Here is a 21,600-nt window from a genome sequence, read left to right on the forward strand (position 1 = left end):
TTTTGAAGCTACACTTGTTTTATCTTCCTATGCTTGTCACTTTGTTCTTCATGAATTCATTTGTGTACAAGATGCCTCTTCATAGGAAGCATGTTAGACTTAAATGTGTTTTGAATTTTCCTCTTGATGCTCTCTTTTGCTTCAAATACTATCTCTTGCGAGTGCATCATTAAAACTGCTGAGCCCATCTTAATGGCTATAAAGAAAAGAACTTCTTGGGAGATAACCCATGTGTTTATTTTGCTACAGTACTTTGTTTTATATTTGTGTCTTGGAAGTTGTTTACTACTGTAGCAACCTCTCCTTATCTTAGTTTTGAGTTTTGTTGTGCCAAGTAAAGTCTTTGATAGAAAAGTAAGTACTAGATTTGGATTACTGCGCATTTCCAGATTTCTTTGCTGTCACGAATCTGGGTCTATCTCCCTGTAGGTAGCTCAGAAAATTAAGCCAATTTACGAGCATTATCCTCAGATATGTACGCAACTTTCATTCAATTTGAGCATTTTCGTTTGAGCAAGTCCGGTGGCCTAATAAAATCCATCTTTACGGACTGTTCTGTTTTTGACAGATTCTGTCTTTTATTTCGCATTGCCTCTTTTGCTATGTTGGATGAATTTCTTTGATCCATTAATGTCCAAGTAGCTTTATGCAATGTCCAGAAGTGTTAAGAATGATTGTGTCACCTCTGAACATGTGAATTTTTATTATGCACTAACCCTCTAATGAGTTGTTTCGAGTTTGGTGTGGAGGAAGTTTTCAAGGATCAAGAGAGGAGTATGATGCAATATGATCAAGGAGAGTGAAAGCTCTAAGCTTGGGGATGCCCCGGTGGTTCACCCTCGCATATTCTAAGAAGACTCAAGCGTCTAAGCTTGGGGATGCCCAAGGCATCCCCTTCTTCATCGACAACATTATCGGGTTCCTCCCCCGAAACTATATTTTTATTCCGTCACATCTTATGTACTTTGCTTGGAGCGTCGGTTTGTTTTTGTTTTTGTTTTGTTTGAATAAAATGGATCCTAGCATTCACTTTATGGGAGAGAGACACGCTCCACTCGTAGCATATGGACAAATATGTCCTTAGGCTCTACTCATAGTATTCATGGCGAAGTTTCTTCTTCGTTAAATTGTTATATGGTTGGAATTGGAAAATGCTACATGTAGTAACTCTAAAATGTCTTGGATAATTTGATACTTGGCAATTGTTGTGCTCATGTTTAAGCTCTTGCATCATATACTTTGCACCCATTAATGAAGAAATACTTAGAGCTTGCTAATTTGGTTTGCATATTTGGTTTCTCTAGAGTCTAGATAACATCTAGTATTGAGTTTTGAACAACAAGGAAGACGGTATGGAGTCTTATAATGTTTACCATATGTCTTTTATGTGAGTTTTGCTGTACCGTTCATCCTTGTGTTTGTTTCAAATAACCTTGCTAGCCTAAACCTTGTATCGAGAGGGAATACTTCTCATGCATCCAAAATACTTGAGCCAACCACTATGCCATTTGTGTCCACCATACCTACCTACTACATGGTATTTATCCGCCATTCCAAAGTAAATTGCTTGAGTGCTACCTTTAAAATTCCATCATTCACCTTTGCAATATATAGCTCATGGGACAAATAGCTTAAAAACTATTGTGGTATTGAATATGTACTTATGCACTTTATCTCTTATTAAGTTGCTAGTTGTGCGATAACCATGCTTCTGGGGACGCCATCAACTATTCTTTGTTGAATATCATGTGAGTTGCTATGCATGTCCGTCTTGTCTGAAGTAAGAGAGATCTACCACCTTTATGGTTGGAGCATGCATATTGTTAGAGAAGAACATTGGGCCGCTAACTAAAGCCATGATTCATGGTGGAAGTTTCAGTTTTGGACACACATCCTCAATCTCATATGAGAATAATAATTGTTGCCACATGCTTATGCATTAAAGAGGAGTCCATTATCTCGTTGTCCATGTTGTCCCTGTATGGATGTCTAAGTTGAGAATAATCAAAAGCGAGAAATCCAAAATGCGAGCTTTCTCCTTAGACCTTTGTACAGGCGGCATGGAGGTACCCCATTGTGACACTTGGTTAAAACATGTTCATTGCAAAGATCCGGTAGTCCAAGCTAATTAGGACAAGGTGCGGGCACTATTAGTATACTATGCATGAGACTTGCAACTTGTAAGATATAATGTACATAACTCATATGCTTTATTACTACCGTTGACAAAATTGTTTCATGTTTTCAAAATAAAAGCTCTAGCACAAATATAGCAATCGATGCTTTCCTCTTTGAAGGACCATTCTTTTTACTTTTATGTTGAGTCAGCTCACCTATCTCTCTCCACCTCAAGAAGCAAACACTTGTGTGAACTCGTGCATTGATTTCTACATACTTGCATATTGTACTTGTTATATTACTCTATGTTGACTATTATCCATGAGATATACATGTTACAAGTTGAAAGCAACCGCTGAAACTTAATCTTCCTTTGTGTTGCTTCAATACCTTTACTTTGATTTATTGCTTTATGAGTTAACTCTTATGCAAGACTTATTAATACTTGTCTTGAAGTACTATTCATGAAAAGTATTTGCTTTATGATTCACTTGTTTACTCATGTCATTACCATTGTTTTGATCGCTGCATTCATTACATATGTTTACAAATAGTATGATCAAGGTTATGATGGCATATCACTTCGAAATTATCTTTGTTATCGTTTTACCTGCTCGGGACGAGCAGAACTAAGCTTGGGGATGCTTGATACGTCTCCGACGTATCGATAATTTCTTATGTTCTATGCCATATTTTTGATGATACCTACATGTTTTATGCACACTTTATGTCATATTCGTGCATTTTCTGGAACTAACCTATTAACAAGATGCCGAAGTGCAAGTTCCTTTTTTCTGCTGTTTTTGGTTTCAGAAATCCTAGTAACGAAATATTCTCGAATTGGACGAAACGAAGACCCGTGTTCCTATTTTCACCGGAAGCATCCAGAACACCCGGGAAGGACCCGCAGGGGGGCACCGGGCCCCCGCACCATAGGCCGGCGCGGCCCAGGCCCCGGCCGCGCCGCCATATGGTGTGGCCACCCCTTCGACCCTCCCCGCGCCGCCTCTTCGCCTATATAAAGCCTCCGTCGCGAAAACCCCGAGGCGAAGAACCACGATACGGAAAACCTTCCGCAGCCGCCGCCATCGCGAAGCCAAGATCCGGGGGACAGGAGTCTCTGCTCCGCACCCCGCCGGAGCGGGGAAGTGCCCCCGAAGGCTTCTCCATCGACACCGCTGCCATCTCCACCGCCATCTTCATCACCGCCGTCGCTCCCATGAGGAGGGAGTAGTTCTCCATCGAGGCTCGGGGCTGTACCGGTAGCTATGTGGTTCATCTCTCTCCTATGTACTTCAATACAATAATCTCATGAGCTGCCTTACATGATTGAGATTCATATGATGATGCTTGTAATTTAGATGTCATTATGCTAGTCAAGTGAGTTTTACTTATGTGATCTCCGTGAGACTCCTTGTCCCACGTGTGTAAAGGTGACAAGTGTGTGCACCGTGTGGGTCTCTTAGGCTATATTTCACAGAATACTTATTCACCGTTGAATGGCATAGTGAGGTGCTTATTTATATCTCTTTATGATTGCAATGTGTTTGTATCACAATTTATCTATGTGCTACTCTAGCAATGTTATTAAAGTAGTTTTATTCCTCCCGCATGTGTGCAAAGGTGACAAGTGTGTGCACCGTGTTAGTACTTGGTTTATGCTATGATCATGATCTCTTGTAGATTGCGAAGTTAACTATTGCTATGATAATATTGATGCGATCTATTCCTCCTACATATGCATGAAGGTGACAAAGTGTGCATGCTATGCTAGTACTTGGTTTAGTCTTTTGATCTATCTTACACTAAAGGTTACTAAAATATGAGCATTATTGTGGAGCTTGTTAACTCCGGCATTGAGGGTTCGTGTAATCCTACGCAATGTGTTCATCATCCAACAAAAGTGTAGAGTATGCATTTATCTATTCTGTTATGTGATCAATGTTGAGAGTGTCCACTAGTGAAAGTGTAATCCCTAGGCCTTGTTCCTAAATATCGCTATCGCCGCTTGTTTACTATTTTACCGCGTTACTACCGCTGCGTTACTACCGCGATACTACCGTGCGTTACTACTACTTGTTTACCGTCCCGGGCAAAGCACTTTTCCGGTGCCGTTGCTACTACTTATTCATACCACCCGTATTTCACTATCTCTTCGCCGAACTAGTGCACCTATTAGGTGTGTTGGGGACACAAGAGACTTCTTGCTTTGTGGTTGCAGGGTTGCATGAGAGGGATATCTTTGACCTCTTCCTCCCCGAGATCGATAAACCTTGGGTGATCCACTTAAGGGAAACTTGCTGCCATTCTACAAACCTCTCGCTCTTGGAGGCCCAACACTGTCTACAAGAATAGAAGCTCCCGTAGACATCAAGCACTTTTCCGGCGCCGTTGCCGGGGAGGAAAGGTAAAAAGGCACTCATACTCCGGCTCCGTGTAACAGTACTTTTCCGGCGCCATTGTGTTTGTGCTCGAAGCTATTTCCTTTAGATCCCGCAATTGCATCTTTTTGTTTCTTGTTTACACTAGTTTGGCATAATGGACAACAATGAGCTTCTTATTCTATTTCCTGATTTAAGACATGGATTGTTTGATGCGAAAATTAAAAAACCTATGGAATCTTATTTGCATGCCGGTAGTAATATTAGTATGAACGCTTTGAACACCATTGTTGATAATAATGTAGAAAGTTCTAAGCTTGGGGAAGCTGGTTTTCATGATCTTTTTAGTCCCCCAAGCATTGAGGAGAAAATTTTCTTTGATGATACTTTGCCTCCTATTTATGATGATAATGATAGTGGTCTTTTGGTGCCACCTACTATGGAGAGTAAATTTTGTTGTGATTATACTATGCCTCCTACACTTGATGAGAATAATAATGATAGCTACTTTGTTGAATTTGCTCCCACTACAACTAATAAAATTGATTATGCTTATGTGGAGAGTAATAATTTTATGCATGAGACTCATGATAAGAATGCTTTATGTGATAGTTATATTGTTGAGTTTGCTCATGATGCTACTGAAAGTTATTATGAGAGAGGAAAATATGGTTGTAGAAATTTTCATGTTACTAAAATGCCTCTCTATGTGCTGAAATTTTTGAAGCTACACTTGTTTTATCTTCCTATGCTTGTCACTTTGTTCTTCATGAACTTCATTTGTGTACAAGGTGCCTCTGCATAGGAAGCATGTTAGACTTAAATGTGTTTTGAATTTTCCTCTTGATGCTCTCTTTTGCTTCAAATACTATTTCTTGCGAGTGCATCATTAAAACCGCTCGAGCCCATCTTAATGGCTATAAAGAAAAGAACTTCTTGGGAGATAACCCATGTGTTTATTTTGCTACAGTACTTTGTTTTATATTTGTGTCTTGGAAGTTGTTTACTACTGTAGCAACCTCTCCTTATCTTAGTTTTGAGTTTTGTTGTGCCAAGTAAAGTCTTTGATAGAAAAGTAAGTACTAGATTTGGATTATCACGCATTTCCAGCATTTCTTTGCTGTCACGAATCTGGGTCTATCTCCCCGTAGGTAGCTCAGAAAATTAAGCCAATTTACGAGCATGATCCTCAGATATGTACGCAACTTTCATTCAATTTGAGCATTTTCGTTTGAGCAAGTCTGGTGGCCTAATAAAATCCATCTTTACGGACTGTTCTGTTTTGACAGATTCTGTCTTTTATTTCGCATTGCCTCTTTTGCTATGTTGGATGAATTTCTTTGATCCATTAATGTCCAGTAGCTTTATGCAATGTCCAGAAGTGTTAAGAATGATTGTGTCACCTCTGAACATGTGAATTTTTATTATGCACTAACCCTCTAATGAGTTGTTTCGAGTTTGGTGTGGAGGAAGTTTTCAAGGATCAAGAGAGGAGTATGATGCAATATGATCAAGGAGAGTGAAAGTTCTAAGCTTGGGGATGCCCCGGTGGTTCACCCCCGCATATTCTAAGAAGACTCAAGCGTCTAAGCTTGGGGATGCCCAAGGCATCCCCTTCTTCATCGACAACATTATCAGTGTTCCTCCCCCGAAACTATATTTTTATTCCGTCACATCTTATGTACTTTGCTTGGAGCGTCGGTTTGTTTTTGTTTTTGTTTTGTTTGAATAAAATGGATCCTAGCATTCACTTTATGGGAGAGAGACACGCTCCACTGTAGCATATGGACAAATATGTCCTTAGGCTCTACTCATAGTATTCATGGCGAAGTTTCTTCTTCGTTAAATTGTTATATGGTTGGAATTGGAAAATGCTACATGTAGTAACTCTAAAATGTCTTGGATAATTTGATACTTGGCAATTGTTGTGCTCATGTTTAAGCTCTTGCATCATATACTTTGCACCCATTAATGAAGAAATACTTAGAGCTTGCTAATTTGGTTTGCATATTTGGTTTCTCTAGAGTCTAGATAACATCTAGTATTGAGTTTTGAACAACAAGGAAGACGGTATGGAGTCTTATAATGTTTACCATATGTCTTTTATGTGAGTTTTGCTGTACCGTTCATCCTTGTGTTTGTTTCAAATAACCTTGCTAGCCTAAACCTTGTATCGAGAGGGAATACTTCTCATGCATCCAAAATACTTGAGCCAACCACTATGCCATTTGTGTCCACCATACCTACCTACTACATGGTATTTATCCGCCATTCCAAAGTAAATTGCTTGAGTGCTACCTTTAAAATTCCATCATTCACCTTTGCAATATATAGCTCATGGGACAAATAGCTTAAAAACTATTGTGGTATTGAATATGTACTTATGCACTTTATCTCTTATTAAGTTGCTTGTTGTGCGATAACCATGCTTCTGGGGACGCCATCAACTATTCTTTGTTGAATATCATGTGAGTTGCTATGCATGTCCGTCTTGTCTCAAGTAAGAGAGATCTACCACCTTTATGGTTGGAGCATGCATATTGTTAGAGAAGAACATTGGGCCGCTAACTAAAGCCATGATTCATGGTGGAAGTTTCAGCTTTGGACACATATCCTCAATCTCATATGAGAATAATAATTGTTGCCACATGCTTATGCATTAAAGAGGAGTCCATTATCTCGTTGTCCATGTTGTCCCGGTATGGATGTCTAAGTTGAGAATAATCAAAAGCGAGAAATCCAAAATGCGAGCTTTCTCCTTAGACCTTTGTACAAAGCGGCATGGAGGTACCCCATTGTGACACTTGGTTAAAACATGTGCATTGCAAAGATCCGGTAGTCCAAGCTAATTAGGACAAGGTGCGGGCACTATTAGTATACTATGCATGAGACTTGCAACTTGTAAGATATAATGTACATAACTCATATGCTTTATTACTACCGTTGACAAAATTGTTTCATGTTTTCAAAATAAAAGCTCTAGCACAAATATAGCAATCGATGCTTTCCTCTTTGAAGGACCATTCTTTTTACTTTTATGTTGAGTCAGCTCACCTATCTCTCTCCACCTCAAGAAGCAAACACTTGTGTGAACTCGTGCATTGATTCCTACATACTTGCATATTGTACTTGTTATATTACTCTATGTTGACTATTATCCATGAGATATACATGTTACAAGTTGAAAGCAACCGCTGAAACTTAATCTTCCTTTGTGTTGCTTCAATACCTTTACTTTGATTTATTGCTTTATGAGTTAACTCTTATGCAAGACTTATTAATACTTGTCTTGAAGTACTATTCATGAAAAGTCTTTGCTTTATGATTCACTTGTTTACTCATGTCATTACCATTGTTTTGATCGCTGCATTCATTACATATGTTTACAAATAGTATGATCAAGGTTATGATGGCATATCACTTCAGTAAATTATCTTTGTTATCGTTTTACCCGCTCGGGACGAGCGTAACTAAGCTTGGGGATGCTTGATACGTCTCCGACGTATCGATAATTTCTTATGTTCTATGCCATATTATTGATGATACCTACATGTTTTATGCACACTTTATGTCATATTCGTGCATTTTCCGGAACTAACCTATTAACAAGATGCCGAAGTGCAAGTTCCGTTTTCTCGCTGTTTTTGGTTTCAGTAAATCCTAGTAACGAAATATTCTCGAATTGGACGAAACGAAGACCCGTGTTCCTATTTTCACCTGAAGCATCCGTAACACCCGGGAAGGACCGCAGGGGGGGCACCGGGCCCCTGCACCATAGGCCGGCACGGCCTGTGCCCCGGCCGCGCCGCCATATGGTGTGGCCACCCCTTCGACCCTCCCCGCGCCGCCTCTTCGCCTATATAAAGCCTCCGTCGCGAAAACCCCGAGGCGAAGAACCACGATACGGAAAACCTTCCGCAGCCGCCGCCATCGCGAAGCCAAGATCCGGGGGACAGGAGTCTCTCGTTCCGGCACCCCGCCGGAGCGGGGAAGTGCCCCCGTAAGGCTTCTCCATCGACACCGCTGCCATCTCCACCGCCATCTTCATCACCGCCGTCGCTCCCATGAGGAGGGAGTAGTTCTCCATCGAGGCTCCGGGCCGTACCGGTAGCTATGTGGTTCATCTCTCTCCTATGTACTTCAATACAATAATCTCATGAGCTGCCTTACATGATTGAGATTCATATGATGATGCTTGTAATCTAGATGTCATTATGCTAGTCAAGTGAGTTTTACTTATGTGATCTCCTGGAGACTCCTTGTCCCACGTGTGTAAAGGTGACAAAGTGTGTGCACCGTGTGGGTCTCTTAGGCTATATTTCACGTAATACTTATTCACCGTTGAATGGCATAGTGAGGTGCTTATTTATATCTCTTTATGATTGCAATGTGTTTGTATCACAATTTATCTATGTGCTACTCTAGCAATGTTATTAAAGTAGTTTTATTCCTCCCGCATGTGTGCAAAGGTGACAGAGGTGTGCACCGTGTTAGTACTTGGTTTATGCTATGATCATGATCTCTTGTAGATTGCGAAGTTAACTATTGCTATGATAATATTGATGCGATCTATTCCTCCTACATATGCATGAAGGTGACAAAGGTGCATGCTATGCTAGTACTTGGTTTAGTCTTTTGATCTATCTTACACTAAAGGTTACTAAAATATGAGCATTATTGTGGAGCTTGTTAACTCCGGCATTGAGGGTTCGTGTAATCCTACGCAATGTGTTCATCATCCAACAAAAGTGTAGAGTATGCATTTATCTATTCTGTTATGTGATCAATGTTGAGAGTGTCCACTAGTGAAAGTCTAATCCCTAGGCCTTGTTCCTAAATATCGCTATCGCTGCTTGTTTACTATTTTACCGCATTACTACCGATGCGTTACTACACGCTGCGTTACTACTACTTGTTTACCGTCCCGGGCAAAGCACTTTTCTCGGTGCCGTTGCTACTACTTATTCATACCACCTCGTATTTCACTATCTCTTCGCCGAACTAGTGCACCTATTAGGTGTGTTGGGGACACAAGAGACTTCTTGCTTTGTGGTTGCAGTGGTTGCATGAGAGGGATATCTTTGACCTCTTCCTCCCTGAGATCGATAAACCTTGGGTGATCCACTTAAGGGAAACTTGCTGCTGTTCTACAAACCTCTGCTCTTGGAGGCCCAACACTGTCTACAAGAATAGAAGCTCCCGTAGACATCATCGGCGCAGCGCCCGAATATATGAGAAAATGAAAATATCATTAAAACTAAGGTTTTTTACTTGGTATCAGGTTATGCTTACTAAGAGCATCTCCAGCCGCGTCCCCCAAATCGTCCCCCAAACCGCGCCGGATTGAGCGTTTGGGGGACGTGTTTCGTTCGTGCCGCATTTGGGGGACGTCGCTCCCTAGTCGCGTCCCCCAAACAAAATTTCGCAAATTTTAAACTTAACTAGATTCGATTAGATTCGTCCAAACTTACATAGATTCGAACGAAATTTGACTAAATTTAAACTAAACCTAATCTAGAACCACTTGCGGCGGCCGGAGGCGTCGTAGTACCGCTGGAAGTTGTACATCTCGTCGGTGACGACCTCCCCGCTTGGACGCGCCTCCTCGACGGGCTCTGCCGACGGGCTCGTCCTTCACCAAGCCGCTTGGTCCCGCCTCACCGTCGTCGGTGAGGTCCACCAGCGCGCTTGCCGGAGTCGCGGATGGACATGGCGATCGCCGCGTCCAGGTCGCTTCTCCAGCGCCCTTGTCGTCCATGGACGCCAAGAACGCCGCCCGCAGCCCCGGGCAGTCCTCGGGTCGTCGCCGCCGGCGATGAGCCGCTGCTGCCGCTCGTACTCCGCCAGCAGCGCCGCCCGCGACGCTTCCTCCGGCTCCTCCTTCACCTCCGGCTTCGGGATGAGGAGGGCGCCGCCGCGCTCCCCTTGCCGCCGCCGGCTGCCGCTGCCGCCACGCCTCGTGTTGACGGGCGTCGCCGGCTCCTCCTTCACCTCCCGTTTGGGAACGGTGTACGGCGCCGACCGGTAAGACGAGGACGGCGTCGATCGCGCCGGTCCCGAGGAAGAAGAGTGCGAGGAGGACGAGTATGTCGTCCTCCTCGGCTGCCATTGAGGAGACGGCGGCGGCGACGACGGCATCTCCAGCCTTGGAGCGCCGTTGCGGATGCCGCGGATGACGTTGTCGAGGGTGCGCCCCGAAACGCCCCAGAACAGGGCGCGGTCGTCCTTGTTCCAGCTATTGGGGCCGCCGACGAGGTTGTCGGTGCTGCGCATCTCGATGTCGTACTTCGCCCTTGAAGTACGTCGTCCACCAGGCGTCGTTGTTGTCGACCGCCCACGCCGGATCCAACCGCTCCCGGGCGGTGAGTTGAGCCCGACGGCCTTGACGCGCGTCCCACCATTGCTCCGTGCGCGGCTTCGGCTGCGGCGGAACGCCAATGCCGTTCACGGCCATCTTCCAGCCCGCCGCCGCTTGGCAGCCGCATGTCCGGCGGGACCGGATACCGGGCGTGGTGCAGCGCCCACGCCTCCGCCACGGTGAGGCTGCCGCGGCCGAAGCCGCTCGCCGCGGCGATCTTGCGGGAGGACGAGCTCGACATTTTTTGAGCGGCGAGGAGAAGATCCGGGAGGGGAGGCGGCGGCGACGAGAAGGATTATGAGCGGCGAGAACCGCAGGGCGTCTTAAAACAGCCGGCGGCAGCTGGTGGTTGCACACAATAACTCCGGCGCGGACGGCCACGCGGCCATGCACGACGAGACGCGTCCCGCGTCGCCCGGGGAAACAGGGACGCCATTAACGTCGCTTGACCAAAGGTAGGCGACGGGGTTTTAGCCTTCCCCGTGCCGCCGACGGGTCGGGCCCGCGTCGGTTCGCCTCGCGCTGTTGTGTCCGGCGTCCCGGTGCGTCCCCCGTGGGACGGGGACGGGCTCGGGGCGCCGGACAAAAAAGGGCTTTGGGGACGCGGCTGGAACGCATTTTCTGTCCGCGCGCCCCCAAATCCCTTTGGGGGACGCGTGCCGGAGATGCTCTAAAGACAACTTTGCAAAACGAAAAAGTGTCTTCTTTTCTCAGGAAAGTCTATTAAACACTTATTCTTTCAATGTCAATTTGTTAGGTCTATATGATCAGTCATCTAAACAGGTTCTACCTTAGTGTCGTGCTTTTTAAAAAATATTTTTTTATCAATGAATGTTTTGGATAAGTCTGCGGCCCGTGTGCATCCTAATTATATAGATGCCAGGCGTAATGTTTAAAAAATTTAAATAATAAATTGCTTTTTATCGAAAAAAATATGGACTGCTAGGAAAACACTTGTGTTTCTTACCATTGTACTCGCCCCGTTCACTAAGAAAACGCGTGTATTTCTTACTAGCAGATTATTGCATGCAAGTGCCATCGCACGAATTGTAGGCGGTGTTCATGAGTTCAACACACACCACCGGCCGCAATAATATCTCCGCAGATTATTTTTCCCGTGCATGCTTGTTCAGCTGCGTGCCTCCCATCTAGGCCCACCAACTTCCCACCGGTACCCAAACATTCCCGACCTTTTCTTGCAGTACAAATGAACCGTCCTCACCGGAATCCTAGCGACCAGCCGCAGCCGGCGCAACACGTCCGTCCCGCCACCGTCATGGAGGACTGGCTCTTCTACTCGCTCACCACGCTCATGTGCCTCGTCAGCTCGCTGCTCCTGCGTGCCCGGGCCCGCAGCCCGTCCGAGTCCCATTCCCATGGCGCGCCGCCGCCGCTACCTCCGGGCCCGGCAACAATGCCAGTGCTCGGCCCTCTGCTCCACCTGGCCCGCCGCGACTTCGACCTGGAGCCCGTGCTGCGGCGCCTCGCGCGGGCCTACGGGCCGGTCTTCTCCTTCGCACCGCTGGGTCGGGCGCGACCGATGATCTTCGTCGCGGCCCGAGGCCCGGCACACCGCGCCCTCGTCCAGCGCGGCGCCGCCTTCGCCTCCCGCCCGCGGGCCAGTGCTCCCGCCGCCGCCGTGCTCACCAGCGGCGGCCGCAATGTCAGCTCCGCGCCCTACGGTCCCACCTGGCGCGCGCTCCGCCGAACCCTGGCCACCGGCGTCCTCAACCCGGCCCGCCTCCGTTCCTTCGCCCCCGCCCGGCGCTGGGTGCTCGACGTCCTCCTCTCCCGCGTCCGCTCCGCCGGCCGCGATGGCAGCGGCGCCGTCGCCGTCATGGAGCCCTTCCAGTACGCCATGTTCTGCCTCCTCGTGTACATGTGCTTCGGCGGCGACCGCCTAGGCGACGCGCACGTCAGGGATATCGAGGCGCTGCAGCGGGACCTGCTGGCCAACTTCCTCAGCTTCCAGGTCTTCTCGTTCCTCCCGCCGCTCACCAAGCTCGTCTTCCGCCGCCGGTGGAGCAAGCTCGTCTCGCTGCGGCGGCGGCAGGAGGAGCTCTTCGTCCCGCTCATCCGCGCCAGGAGGGACGCCGGCGCTGGCGGCGACTGCTACGTCGACTCCCTGGTGAGGCTGGCCATCCCGGAGGACGGCGGGAGGGGGCTCACCGACGGAGAGATCGTCAGCCTCTGCTCCGAGTTCCTGAGCGCCGGGACCGACACCACCGCCACCGCGCTGCAGTGGATACTCGCCAACCTCGTCAAGAACCCGGCGATGCAGGACAGGCTAAGGGAGGAGGTCTCCACCGCCGTCGATGGCGAGCTGCGGGAGGAGGACCTGCAGGGGATGCCGTACCTCAAGGCTGTTGTGCTGGAGGGGCTGAGGCGGCACCCGCCAGGGCACTACGTGCTGCCGCACGCCGCGGCGGAGGAGACCACGCTGGACGGGTACCGCGTCCCGGCGGGCACGCCGGTCAACTTCGCGGTGGGCGACATCGGGCTGGACGAGGAGGTCTGGACGGCGCCGTCCGAGTTCCGGCCGGAGCGCTTCCTGCCCGGCGGCGAGGGGGAGGACGTGGACCTCACGGGGAACAAGGAGATCAAGATGATGCCGTTCGGCGCCGGCAGGAGGGTCTGCCCCGCCATGGCGCTCGCGCTGCTGCACCTCGAGTACTTCGTGGCCAACCTCGTCAGGGAGTTCGAGTGGCGGGAGGCGGCCGGGGAGGAGGTCGACCTCACCGAGAAGCTTGAGTTCACCGTCGTCATGAGGCGACCGCTGAGAGCAATGGCCGTGCCGCTAAGGCACGGAAGGTCCGTCGCTGCAACGTGCTCAGGTTGATATGATGCCGACGGCGGCCCCGATTGCCGTGGCAGCCTCCTTCTTCTTCTTCTTCCCTGATGTGTGTTTAGTACTCCGTAGCTGCTTCTCGTTGCTCATGATAATATAATTAATGATGACAATTAGTGTAAGCTTGTCTTGTTCTTTGCTTAATTTGCTAGTAGTTCGCTATTTGCCACTTTGCGATCAAATTTGTTTGTCGGGTATACAATTTAATACGGAAATATTGAAACAAATTGACAAATAATACATGAGGATAAGATCTTATTTTTTTTTCGATAACTAACATATATTAATATCGTGAAGATATCAATTATTCTCAATCTCTGCAACAACGAAATATCCTATAACATTACGGATGCACACAGCCTACTAAAAAGAAAGAGCAAGAAGAAGAAAAACGGTAATCAAAACCTTGTAGTTGTAACATACCACTACCAAGATAACACCCGAAGTTCGTGTTCTTAAAATAATATCTTCAACAAGGTCATTCCTAGGCACAACCAATTAATATCATATCATGGATTTTTACCTTGGCAAGTCCACCCTCTCAAAACAATGACTCCTACCGGTGATGATCCCGAGTATATTGCCTTTGTCAAGGCTCGTCTTTGAGATCAATTTCTTATGACTAATCTTGGTCCTCTTCGCTATTTTCTTGGGATTGAGGTTTCCTCCACTTCTGATGGCTTTTCTATCTCTCAGGAAAAGTACATTCAGGATCTTCTTGCTCGTGCTGCTCTTGGGGATGAGCGCACGGTTGATACTCCTATGAAGCTTAATGTTAAGCTTCGTCCTACCGATGGTGATCCTCTTCCCGATCCCACACGTTATCGCCATCTTGTTGGGAGTCTTGTTTATCTTGTTGTCACTCGTCCTGATATTTCTTATCATGTTCATATTCTGAGTCAGTTTGTCTCAGCTCCTACCACCGTTCACTACAGTCATCTCCTCTGTGTTCTTCGTTATCTTGGTGGCACGATCACTCATCGCCTTTTCTTTTCTAGTTCCAGTTCTCTCCAGCTCTAGTGCTACTCGGATGCCACGTGGGCGAGTGATCCTACGGATCGTCGTTCACTTTCTCGCTTACCGTGTGTTTCTTGGTGGTTCGCTTGTTGCTTGGAAGACGAAGAAACAGGTAGCGGTTTTCCGTTCGAGTGTTGATGCTCGAGTTGCGGGCTATGGCTTTGTTGATTGCTGAGGTGACCTGGTTACGGTGGTTGCTCGCAGATTTTGGAGGTCTCCGTTACGACACCCACTCCACTTTTGTCCGACGAAGACAGTGCTATCGCATTGCACGTGATCCGGTCAAGCATGAGCTGACCAAGCATATTGGTGTTGATGCTTTTTATACACGTGCTCGATGCAGTGATGAGGTTGTTGCGGTTTATTATGTGCCTTCGCATTTGCAGTTGGCGGATTTCTTTACAAAGGCACAAACTCGAGCGCAGCCGTGACTTCTACTCTCCAAACTCGCTGTTGTGGATCCACCATGAGTTTGAGGGGGGTTAGAGTATATATATGTATATATGTATATTGTAGTTTCCCCATATGTTAGGGGGCTTCCTGCATATTTCCGTCTGTACATGTACTATATATTGTGGCCTTTGGCCCCCTGTAATACAACAAGCATATTGCCCGAATAATAGTAATCCCTCCGGACTGTTTTAATTGACTCGGATTTAGTACAACTTTGTACTAAATTCGAGTCAATTAAAAAAGATCGGAGGGAATATGAGCATGGTCATAAGCCCTTGCTAAAACAAATGAAGAGAAATAAAGAAAATAAAAAAATTACTTGCTTCCAGGTATGCAAATTAAAAAACATGAGCATATGGTAAAGCTTACATTTCTGAAATTTCCATACTTGCTCTCAACTGCTAATAAATTCTAGCTTAACTTCAATGTAAGCCCCACTTCCAATTATGTACTTGTTGATGGTATGTTCATTGAGGTGTTTTGTGGTACCCTCAAATGAATAAAAGCCGTCCTTTTCCATGGATCAAAAGGCCAATACCAGCTCATACCGGTGCTAAAAACATGATCGAAGAATTTCTACCGCTAACAAAACTAGGGTAGAATCGGTACCAACAAGTTTGGCCCGGCCCAACAGAGCTTGCTCGTGCTCGTGCTGTTGTTTAAAAAAAATCTAACCCCTAAAATCCTTTTCCTTTTCCAATGACACCATTGTCGCTTCTGCACTGCGTTGGGCGCATTTGGTAGTCTGGGCACCCTTTGGCTCGGATGTGCCTCACAGTTTTTGGGCTGTTTGGTTTCCCCGGGCTCCTCCTGTTGTCGCACCGCACGGTTCTTAAAGCACCTCCGGCCAGGCCCGGGAGGAACGCCCAGTTTGACAGTTTTTCCAGGGACAGGCCCGGACGAGACGAAAATTGACAACGCCATTCGCGCGGGCGTTCGGCCTTGGCATGGCGGGAGAAGGCGAAATCCGAACGGCATTCCGGGGCAAAAGTAGGGGTAATCTCCCTTTTCGGTTACCCTCCACATTAGCCCCCTCCCAAAATTCCCCTTTCCCCAATTTTCGCACCGGCGGTGGCTGCCGCGACCCGCATCCGGCCTCACGCATCCGACCATGGTCGTGGTCCGGACGAGGAGCTCCTCCCTTTGGTCTCCGGCGCCGGACCAGGGTCGTCGTTTCCAGCCGCAGTGGAGTCAACTCCTCTCGCTCTCTACCGTAGTGTTAGATTCATGTAGGTAGAACTAGTTGGGTTCGATAAGACTATTCGTAATGCATAGATCTTGTTTGAGTAGACCGACCAGCTCCAGCTTGTGCATCACGCCGCAGCGACTCATCATTTGCATACAAGCTTGAATATTGATGGTGCACAAGAGAGCAGCTTAGGCATGTTGTTTTTCCTCCCGTCATGTACGGTCCTATGATACAACGAGATCATGAGAGGATGGCCAACCTAAACTACATCAACAACCGCAACATGTAGAGGCTATACAGATGCTTTAGATGAGAAGAGCTCATTTCTATGCACTTGTGAAAATGTTCAGGGCTAGAGGACTGCTTGTTGATAGCATCCACATCTTTGTCGAAGAACAAGTCGCAATATTTCTTCATGTCATGGATCATAACCAGAGGTTCAGAGTCATCCATAGCACATTCAAAGCGATCCACTGGAGACTATCTCTCGGTACTTTCAGCAGGTGTTGTATGCAGTTGGGGAGCTCAAAGGTGAAATGATCAAGCCAGCATCAATGAACAAACCACCCAAGATCAAGAACAGCTACAGGTGGTTCCTGTATTTCAGAGTGAGTACAAAATCATGTTCATTCTACTTATCAGATGTGTGGTACTGTCACAAACATGATTGTGTGCTAATTGTTTGATAGGATTGCATTGGGGCTATTGATGGTACTCATGTGACTACAAAGATACCGAGATCAATGTATGCAGTATTTCGCAGGAGGAAGCACTACACCAGCCAGAACGTGCTAGCAGCGGTGGATTTCAATATGAGGTTCACATACGTGTTTGCTGGCTGGGAGGGTTCAGCTCATGATACATGCATCTTGTCCGACAACTTGTCAAGGCCTGATGGGTTACAAATCTCTGAGGGTAAGTTCTACCTTGGAGATGCTGGATATGCATGCCGACCTAGTATTCTACCTCCCTTCAGGAAAACAGTGTACCACATCAACGAGTAAACTGCAAGGAACCAACCTTAGAATGCAAAAGAATTGTTCAATCTGAGACACTCAAACCTTAGAGTCACCATTGAGAGGGCATTTGCTGCATTGAAGAACAGGTTCAAGGTCCTTGACTAGAAACCGTTCCACACTTTTGACACACAAGTGAAGTTGGTCCTTGCTTGCTGCATTCTTCACAATTGGATCCTATGTTGGGGTGAGGATGACTTCTTCCAAGAGGTTGTCACTTTTGATGAAGTTGAGACCGGCCATAGCGTGGAGGCAGACGACAATGAAGCATGAAAGGAGAAGAGGAAAAAGTGAGCAGACGCAATGTAGAAAGCTAGAGGCAACACCACCAGTAGAAGAAGAAGAACCCCACTTTGATCCCCTGTTTCTCGAACCCCAATTTGATCCATGTATGTTGAACTACCCCGCGATGATAAACTGTCATTCGTAGTAGCTAGGGAGTATCGTTATGAACTACCATTCGTACTAGCTAGGGATGATTTCGTGAACTCGTTAGCTTCGTAAGTGTGCAACTGTGATTTCGTGTGATGGGAGGTTATAGTATGGTAAAGCTACCCGTTGAGAGAAGAGTGAACTTATGCTTGCATGGATGGTATCAAACATGTGTAGTTTCATCTCCATCAAGATTTAGGTTGGCTGCAGACAAACAACAAAATAATCTTTTTAACTCAAACCATACAGCCCGACCTACCGAATAATAGGCAAATTCTGCCCGTGGCTCGCTCCGTGCGCAGATGACCTTACACCACTGCGCTAGTCAGCCCCAAATCAGGCTCAGGCTACCAAACACACCCGTTGTGTTTCCATGATCTTCCACGACGACAGCGCGTTCCCGAAAAATCCCCTCCTCGTTTATCCGCCTGGTCGTCCATCTTGGCTGGAGTCGCCTTTGCTTGGAAGCCGCTGTTTCTCGGGTAGCCATTGTTGCTGCTAGACGAGTTTTTGACTAGTCAGCCCTCAAGTCATCTTGAGCTCAAGTGATTGATTGCCGGTGGCATTCATAGAAACTGGACAGAAAATAGTGATTCGTGCACATCTAATCTTGTAATTATAAATGTGTACAACCGGATGAAAGGTTAACTTGTAGTAGTCTTGAAAGAAAATTAATGGTTAGATCGCAGTTCCTGGATTGTATCCATCCGGCATATCAACCAAATATCAGGCGAGCAGCAGAGCAATGATCTAGTCTAATGATCTGGTTACGCATTAAGTGATGTGATGACAGTTGTGGCACATTTTTTCTTTGTTTCGTGGACGACAAAGTCGTCGGCAAGTATACAACGGCCATGGTGGAGGCGAACAATTAATGGAGTTAAGGGATCCTAGGCAAGTCGAGGCGAATGACCATGCCATCAAAAAATCGATGTATGAAGATGTATAAGAACATGGGGAGAACCCAAGGCATCGCTAGAGGAGCGGCGTGTGAGCTCTGCACATCGGCAGCGGCGGCGGCAATGGTGACGGCAAAGAACTCTACCAACGGCGACGGACAAGCAGACGACATGTTGATTGACTGTTACTGGGCTTATGGGCCTCATTCATAATAACTAAAAGAATGATTAACGTAAAGAGCTTAAATTGCCCACAAAATTAACGGCTGGATTAGATTTTATACTGCTTCCTGCTTGGTAGCAGTAGAAGGTACCGTAAAAACTAAAACTCCCATGTTCATGATATCAGGGTGATTGCAACATAAGCACTACTGGGAGCGCAAAAATAAGCACCACCAGTGCTGTTGCTCGAACTGGAGTGTATGTTGCGGACTTGCAGTTAAGTTGCAGTTACAAAAAGAGAAGTGCATCTGAAGGATGCCATCTGAATTCATGATCATGTGGCAAGTTGGATTAATCAATGACTATCGTGGCAATATATGTTTCTTCCAGCCAAATTAACTGAAGTGATTAATTTACCGGTCGCTGCTCAAATGCTAGGACCTAGCACCTGATGCTCTGATGTTCTGCTCACACTTGTTAGGCCGGCTCGAGTCCACCAATCTTTGTCTCAACATGTGTGAACATTTTTGTACGAGCGACAAAAGAAATGGTCAAACACTGAAAAGCGAACACATGTCATACATGGTGAAAAAGTGGAAAGATGATTGTAACAGGCTATATCTGGTTAGCTTCATCCTGGCCGGCACTGCATGTTTTCAGTGTAATAGCCATGCAAATAGGACATCCAAAATCTGTCCGTCCCGTCTGTTCGTTATATAAGAGCAATATATAAATCTTACAGTAAGAGATTTAAATGATTCGCCATAAATGTGAAAACGTCCCCTCAGAACCATGCATAATAATCTCATCAGAAACATGACAATTCAGACATCAATCATCAGGAGAAGCAGTGAGCCAGTGACCAAGTAAAACGAGAACGGGCATGCCACTGTGCCAGCCATCGACAAGGACATTAGTAATAAACTAATAGTGCCATAATCGGCTAACATTTTCAATTGATTCAATCATCGGCTAGTGATTTGCAGCTAAGCAGATGTCTTTTCGTAGTTTGGACAAGCACCGTGCCCGCCAAAATTTATGCTAATTAATCAACATCAAATTGATCTGGGCTCTATATATATGCACCTCTCAAAGGAGCATTCAGATTCAACTGAACAATCTTTTTAGCTAGATTGCTAGGTAGATTCACCGTGTAAATTAGAACTTTGCAGGATGGATGAGAGCAGGAGTGTCAGCATGGATTTTTCAGTGAGCATCCCGGCAGCTTCCGCCATGGAAACCACCACCATGGTGCCCCTAAAGTCGCCTTCCTTCAAGGTCGTGCCAGTGCTGCACGATGAGATGGCCAAGCAATCCGACCACTCTATCCTCAGCGCCAAGACGGCGGCGATTCTCCTCGTTAAGAAGGTGTTTATATTTTGACGCCAGCGTTAATTTCTCCACGAACTACTACTACTACTTGAGCATTAGCTCATCGTGAGATTTATTGATTTTGAAGGCATTGGCGAGTTCTTGGGCACATTCCTGCTCATCTTCACCCTGCTGTCGGCGCTGATCATGAACGCGACGCACGACGGCGCATTGGGCCTGGTGGGTGTGGCGGCAACGGCGGGGCTGGCGATTATGGTGATCGTGGCGTCGCTGATCCACGTGTCCGGGGCTCACCTGAACCCGGCGGTAAGCATCTCCATGGCCGTGTTTGGCTACCTCCCACGTGCCCACCTCGCACCCTACATGGCGGCGCAGTTCCTGGGCTCGATCGCCGCCTCCTTCCTGGCCAACGCGATCTACCACCCAGAGAACCCAGGCGCCATCGTCGCTACCGTGCCCACACTCGGCACCACGGAGACATTCCTCGTCGAGTTCGTGATCACATTCGTCCTCCTCTTCGTCATCGTCGCCCTCATCGTCGATCCCAAAGCGGTAAGACGAACCCTCATCCATCGATGATCTTGCAATGCTGAAGTACACGTCTACACGAGTATTTCATCCATCAGCTTAATTAGACGACTTCATTATTGGTTCTTTAGGTGAAGGAGCTGGTAGCAGTGGCAGCTGGTGCAGTGGTGATGATGAACGCCCTTAGCGCTGCGTAAGTCAAATCAATCCATGCACTATTTTTAATTTCGTTCCACGTATATATGCTGCCAATTGGCATGTATTGGTTAAGTAACATTCTGACTGCATGCACGTATGTATGTGAGCAGTCAGTCAACGGGAGCGTCCATGAATCCGGCGAGGACGCTGGGGACAGCGATCGCCACGGGGACATACACCAAGATCTGGATCTACATGGTGGCACCGCCGCTCGGCGCCATTGCCGGAACCGGGGCTTACATTGCACTCAAGCACTGATGCCTACACGCATGGTTGCACAAAGTGTTAGGATGACAGTCCAGAAGAGAATGTTATTAGAACTGTTAAGAGTTTTCACCAGCAACCAGGGGAACTCCATATTCCCCAGCCAAGTATTCCTCGTGTTGAAGTATGATTTGTACTAGTACTTGTTAGGATTGATCAGTGCTTGCTTGTTGCACTGATGGTAGATACATGGTTGCATAAGTGTTAGGATGACACTTCAAAAGAGAATGTTATCAGGTTTGAAATATTATACTCCCTCCGACCCAAATTAATTGACACAGATTTATACTATGTCAAGTACAAGTGTACTGTCGAGAGAGTACTACAAAATTGTTTTTGAAACAAGAGAAAATCCTTGTATTTTCATTAAGTAGATACTGAGAATTTTAAAGTTGATTTATGAAA

General features: G+C 46.7%; 2 protein-coding genes across 2 annotated transcripts; both read left to right on the forward strand.

Moving 5' to 3' along the window:
- Positions 1 to 12,133: 12,133 nt before the first annotated feature.
- On the forward strand, positions 12,134 to 13,696 carry LOC124682879 (cytochrome P450 89A2-like). The gene has a single exon (XM_047217490.1). The coding sequence runs from the start codon at positions 12,134 to 12,136 to the stop codon at positions 13,694 to 13,696; it is 1,563 nt and encodes a 520-aa protein (XP_047073446.1).
- A 6,374-nt stretch (positions 13,697 to 20,070) lies between these two features.
- On the forward strand, positions 20,071 to 21,189 carry LOC124682881 (aquaporin NIP3-3-like). The gene is made up of 4 exons (XM_047217491.1): positions 20,071 to 20,243; positions 20,316 to 20,757; positions 20,865 to 20,926; positions 21,042 to 21,189. Exons 1-4 carry the CDS (start codon positions 20,071 to 20,073, stop codon positions 21,187 to 21,189), a joined length of 825 nt encoding a protein of 274 aa, XP_047073447.1.
- Positions 21,190 to 21,600: the final 411 nt, after the last annotated feature.

This window comes from Lolium rigidum, chromosome 1 (assembly GCF_022539505.1).
Source record: "Lolium rigidum isolate FL_2022 chromosome 1, APGP_CSIRO_Lrig_0.1, whole genome shotgun sequence".
Classification (NCBI taxonomy): Eukaryota; Viridiplantae; Streptophyta; class Magnoliopsida; order Poales; family Poaceae; genus Lolium; species Lolium rigidum.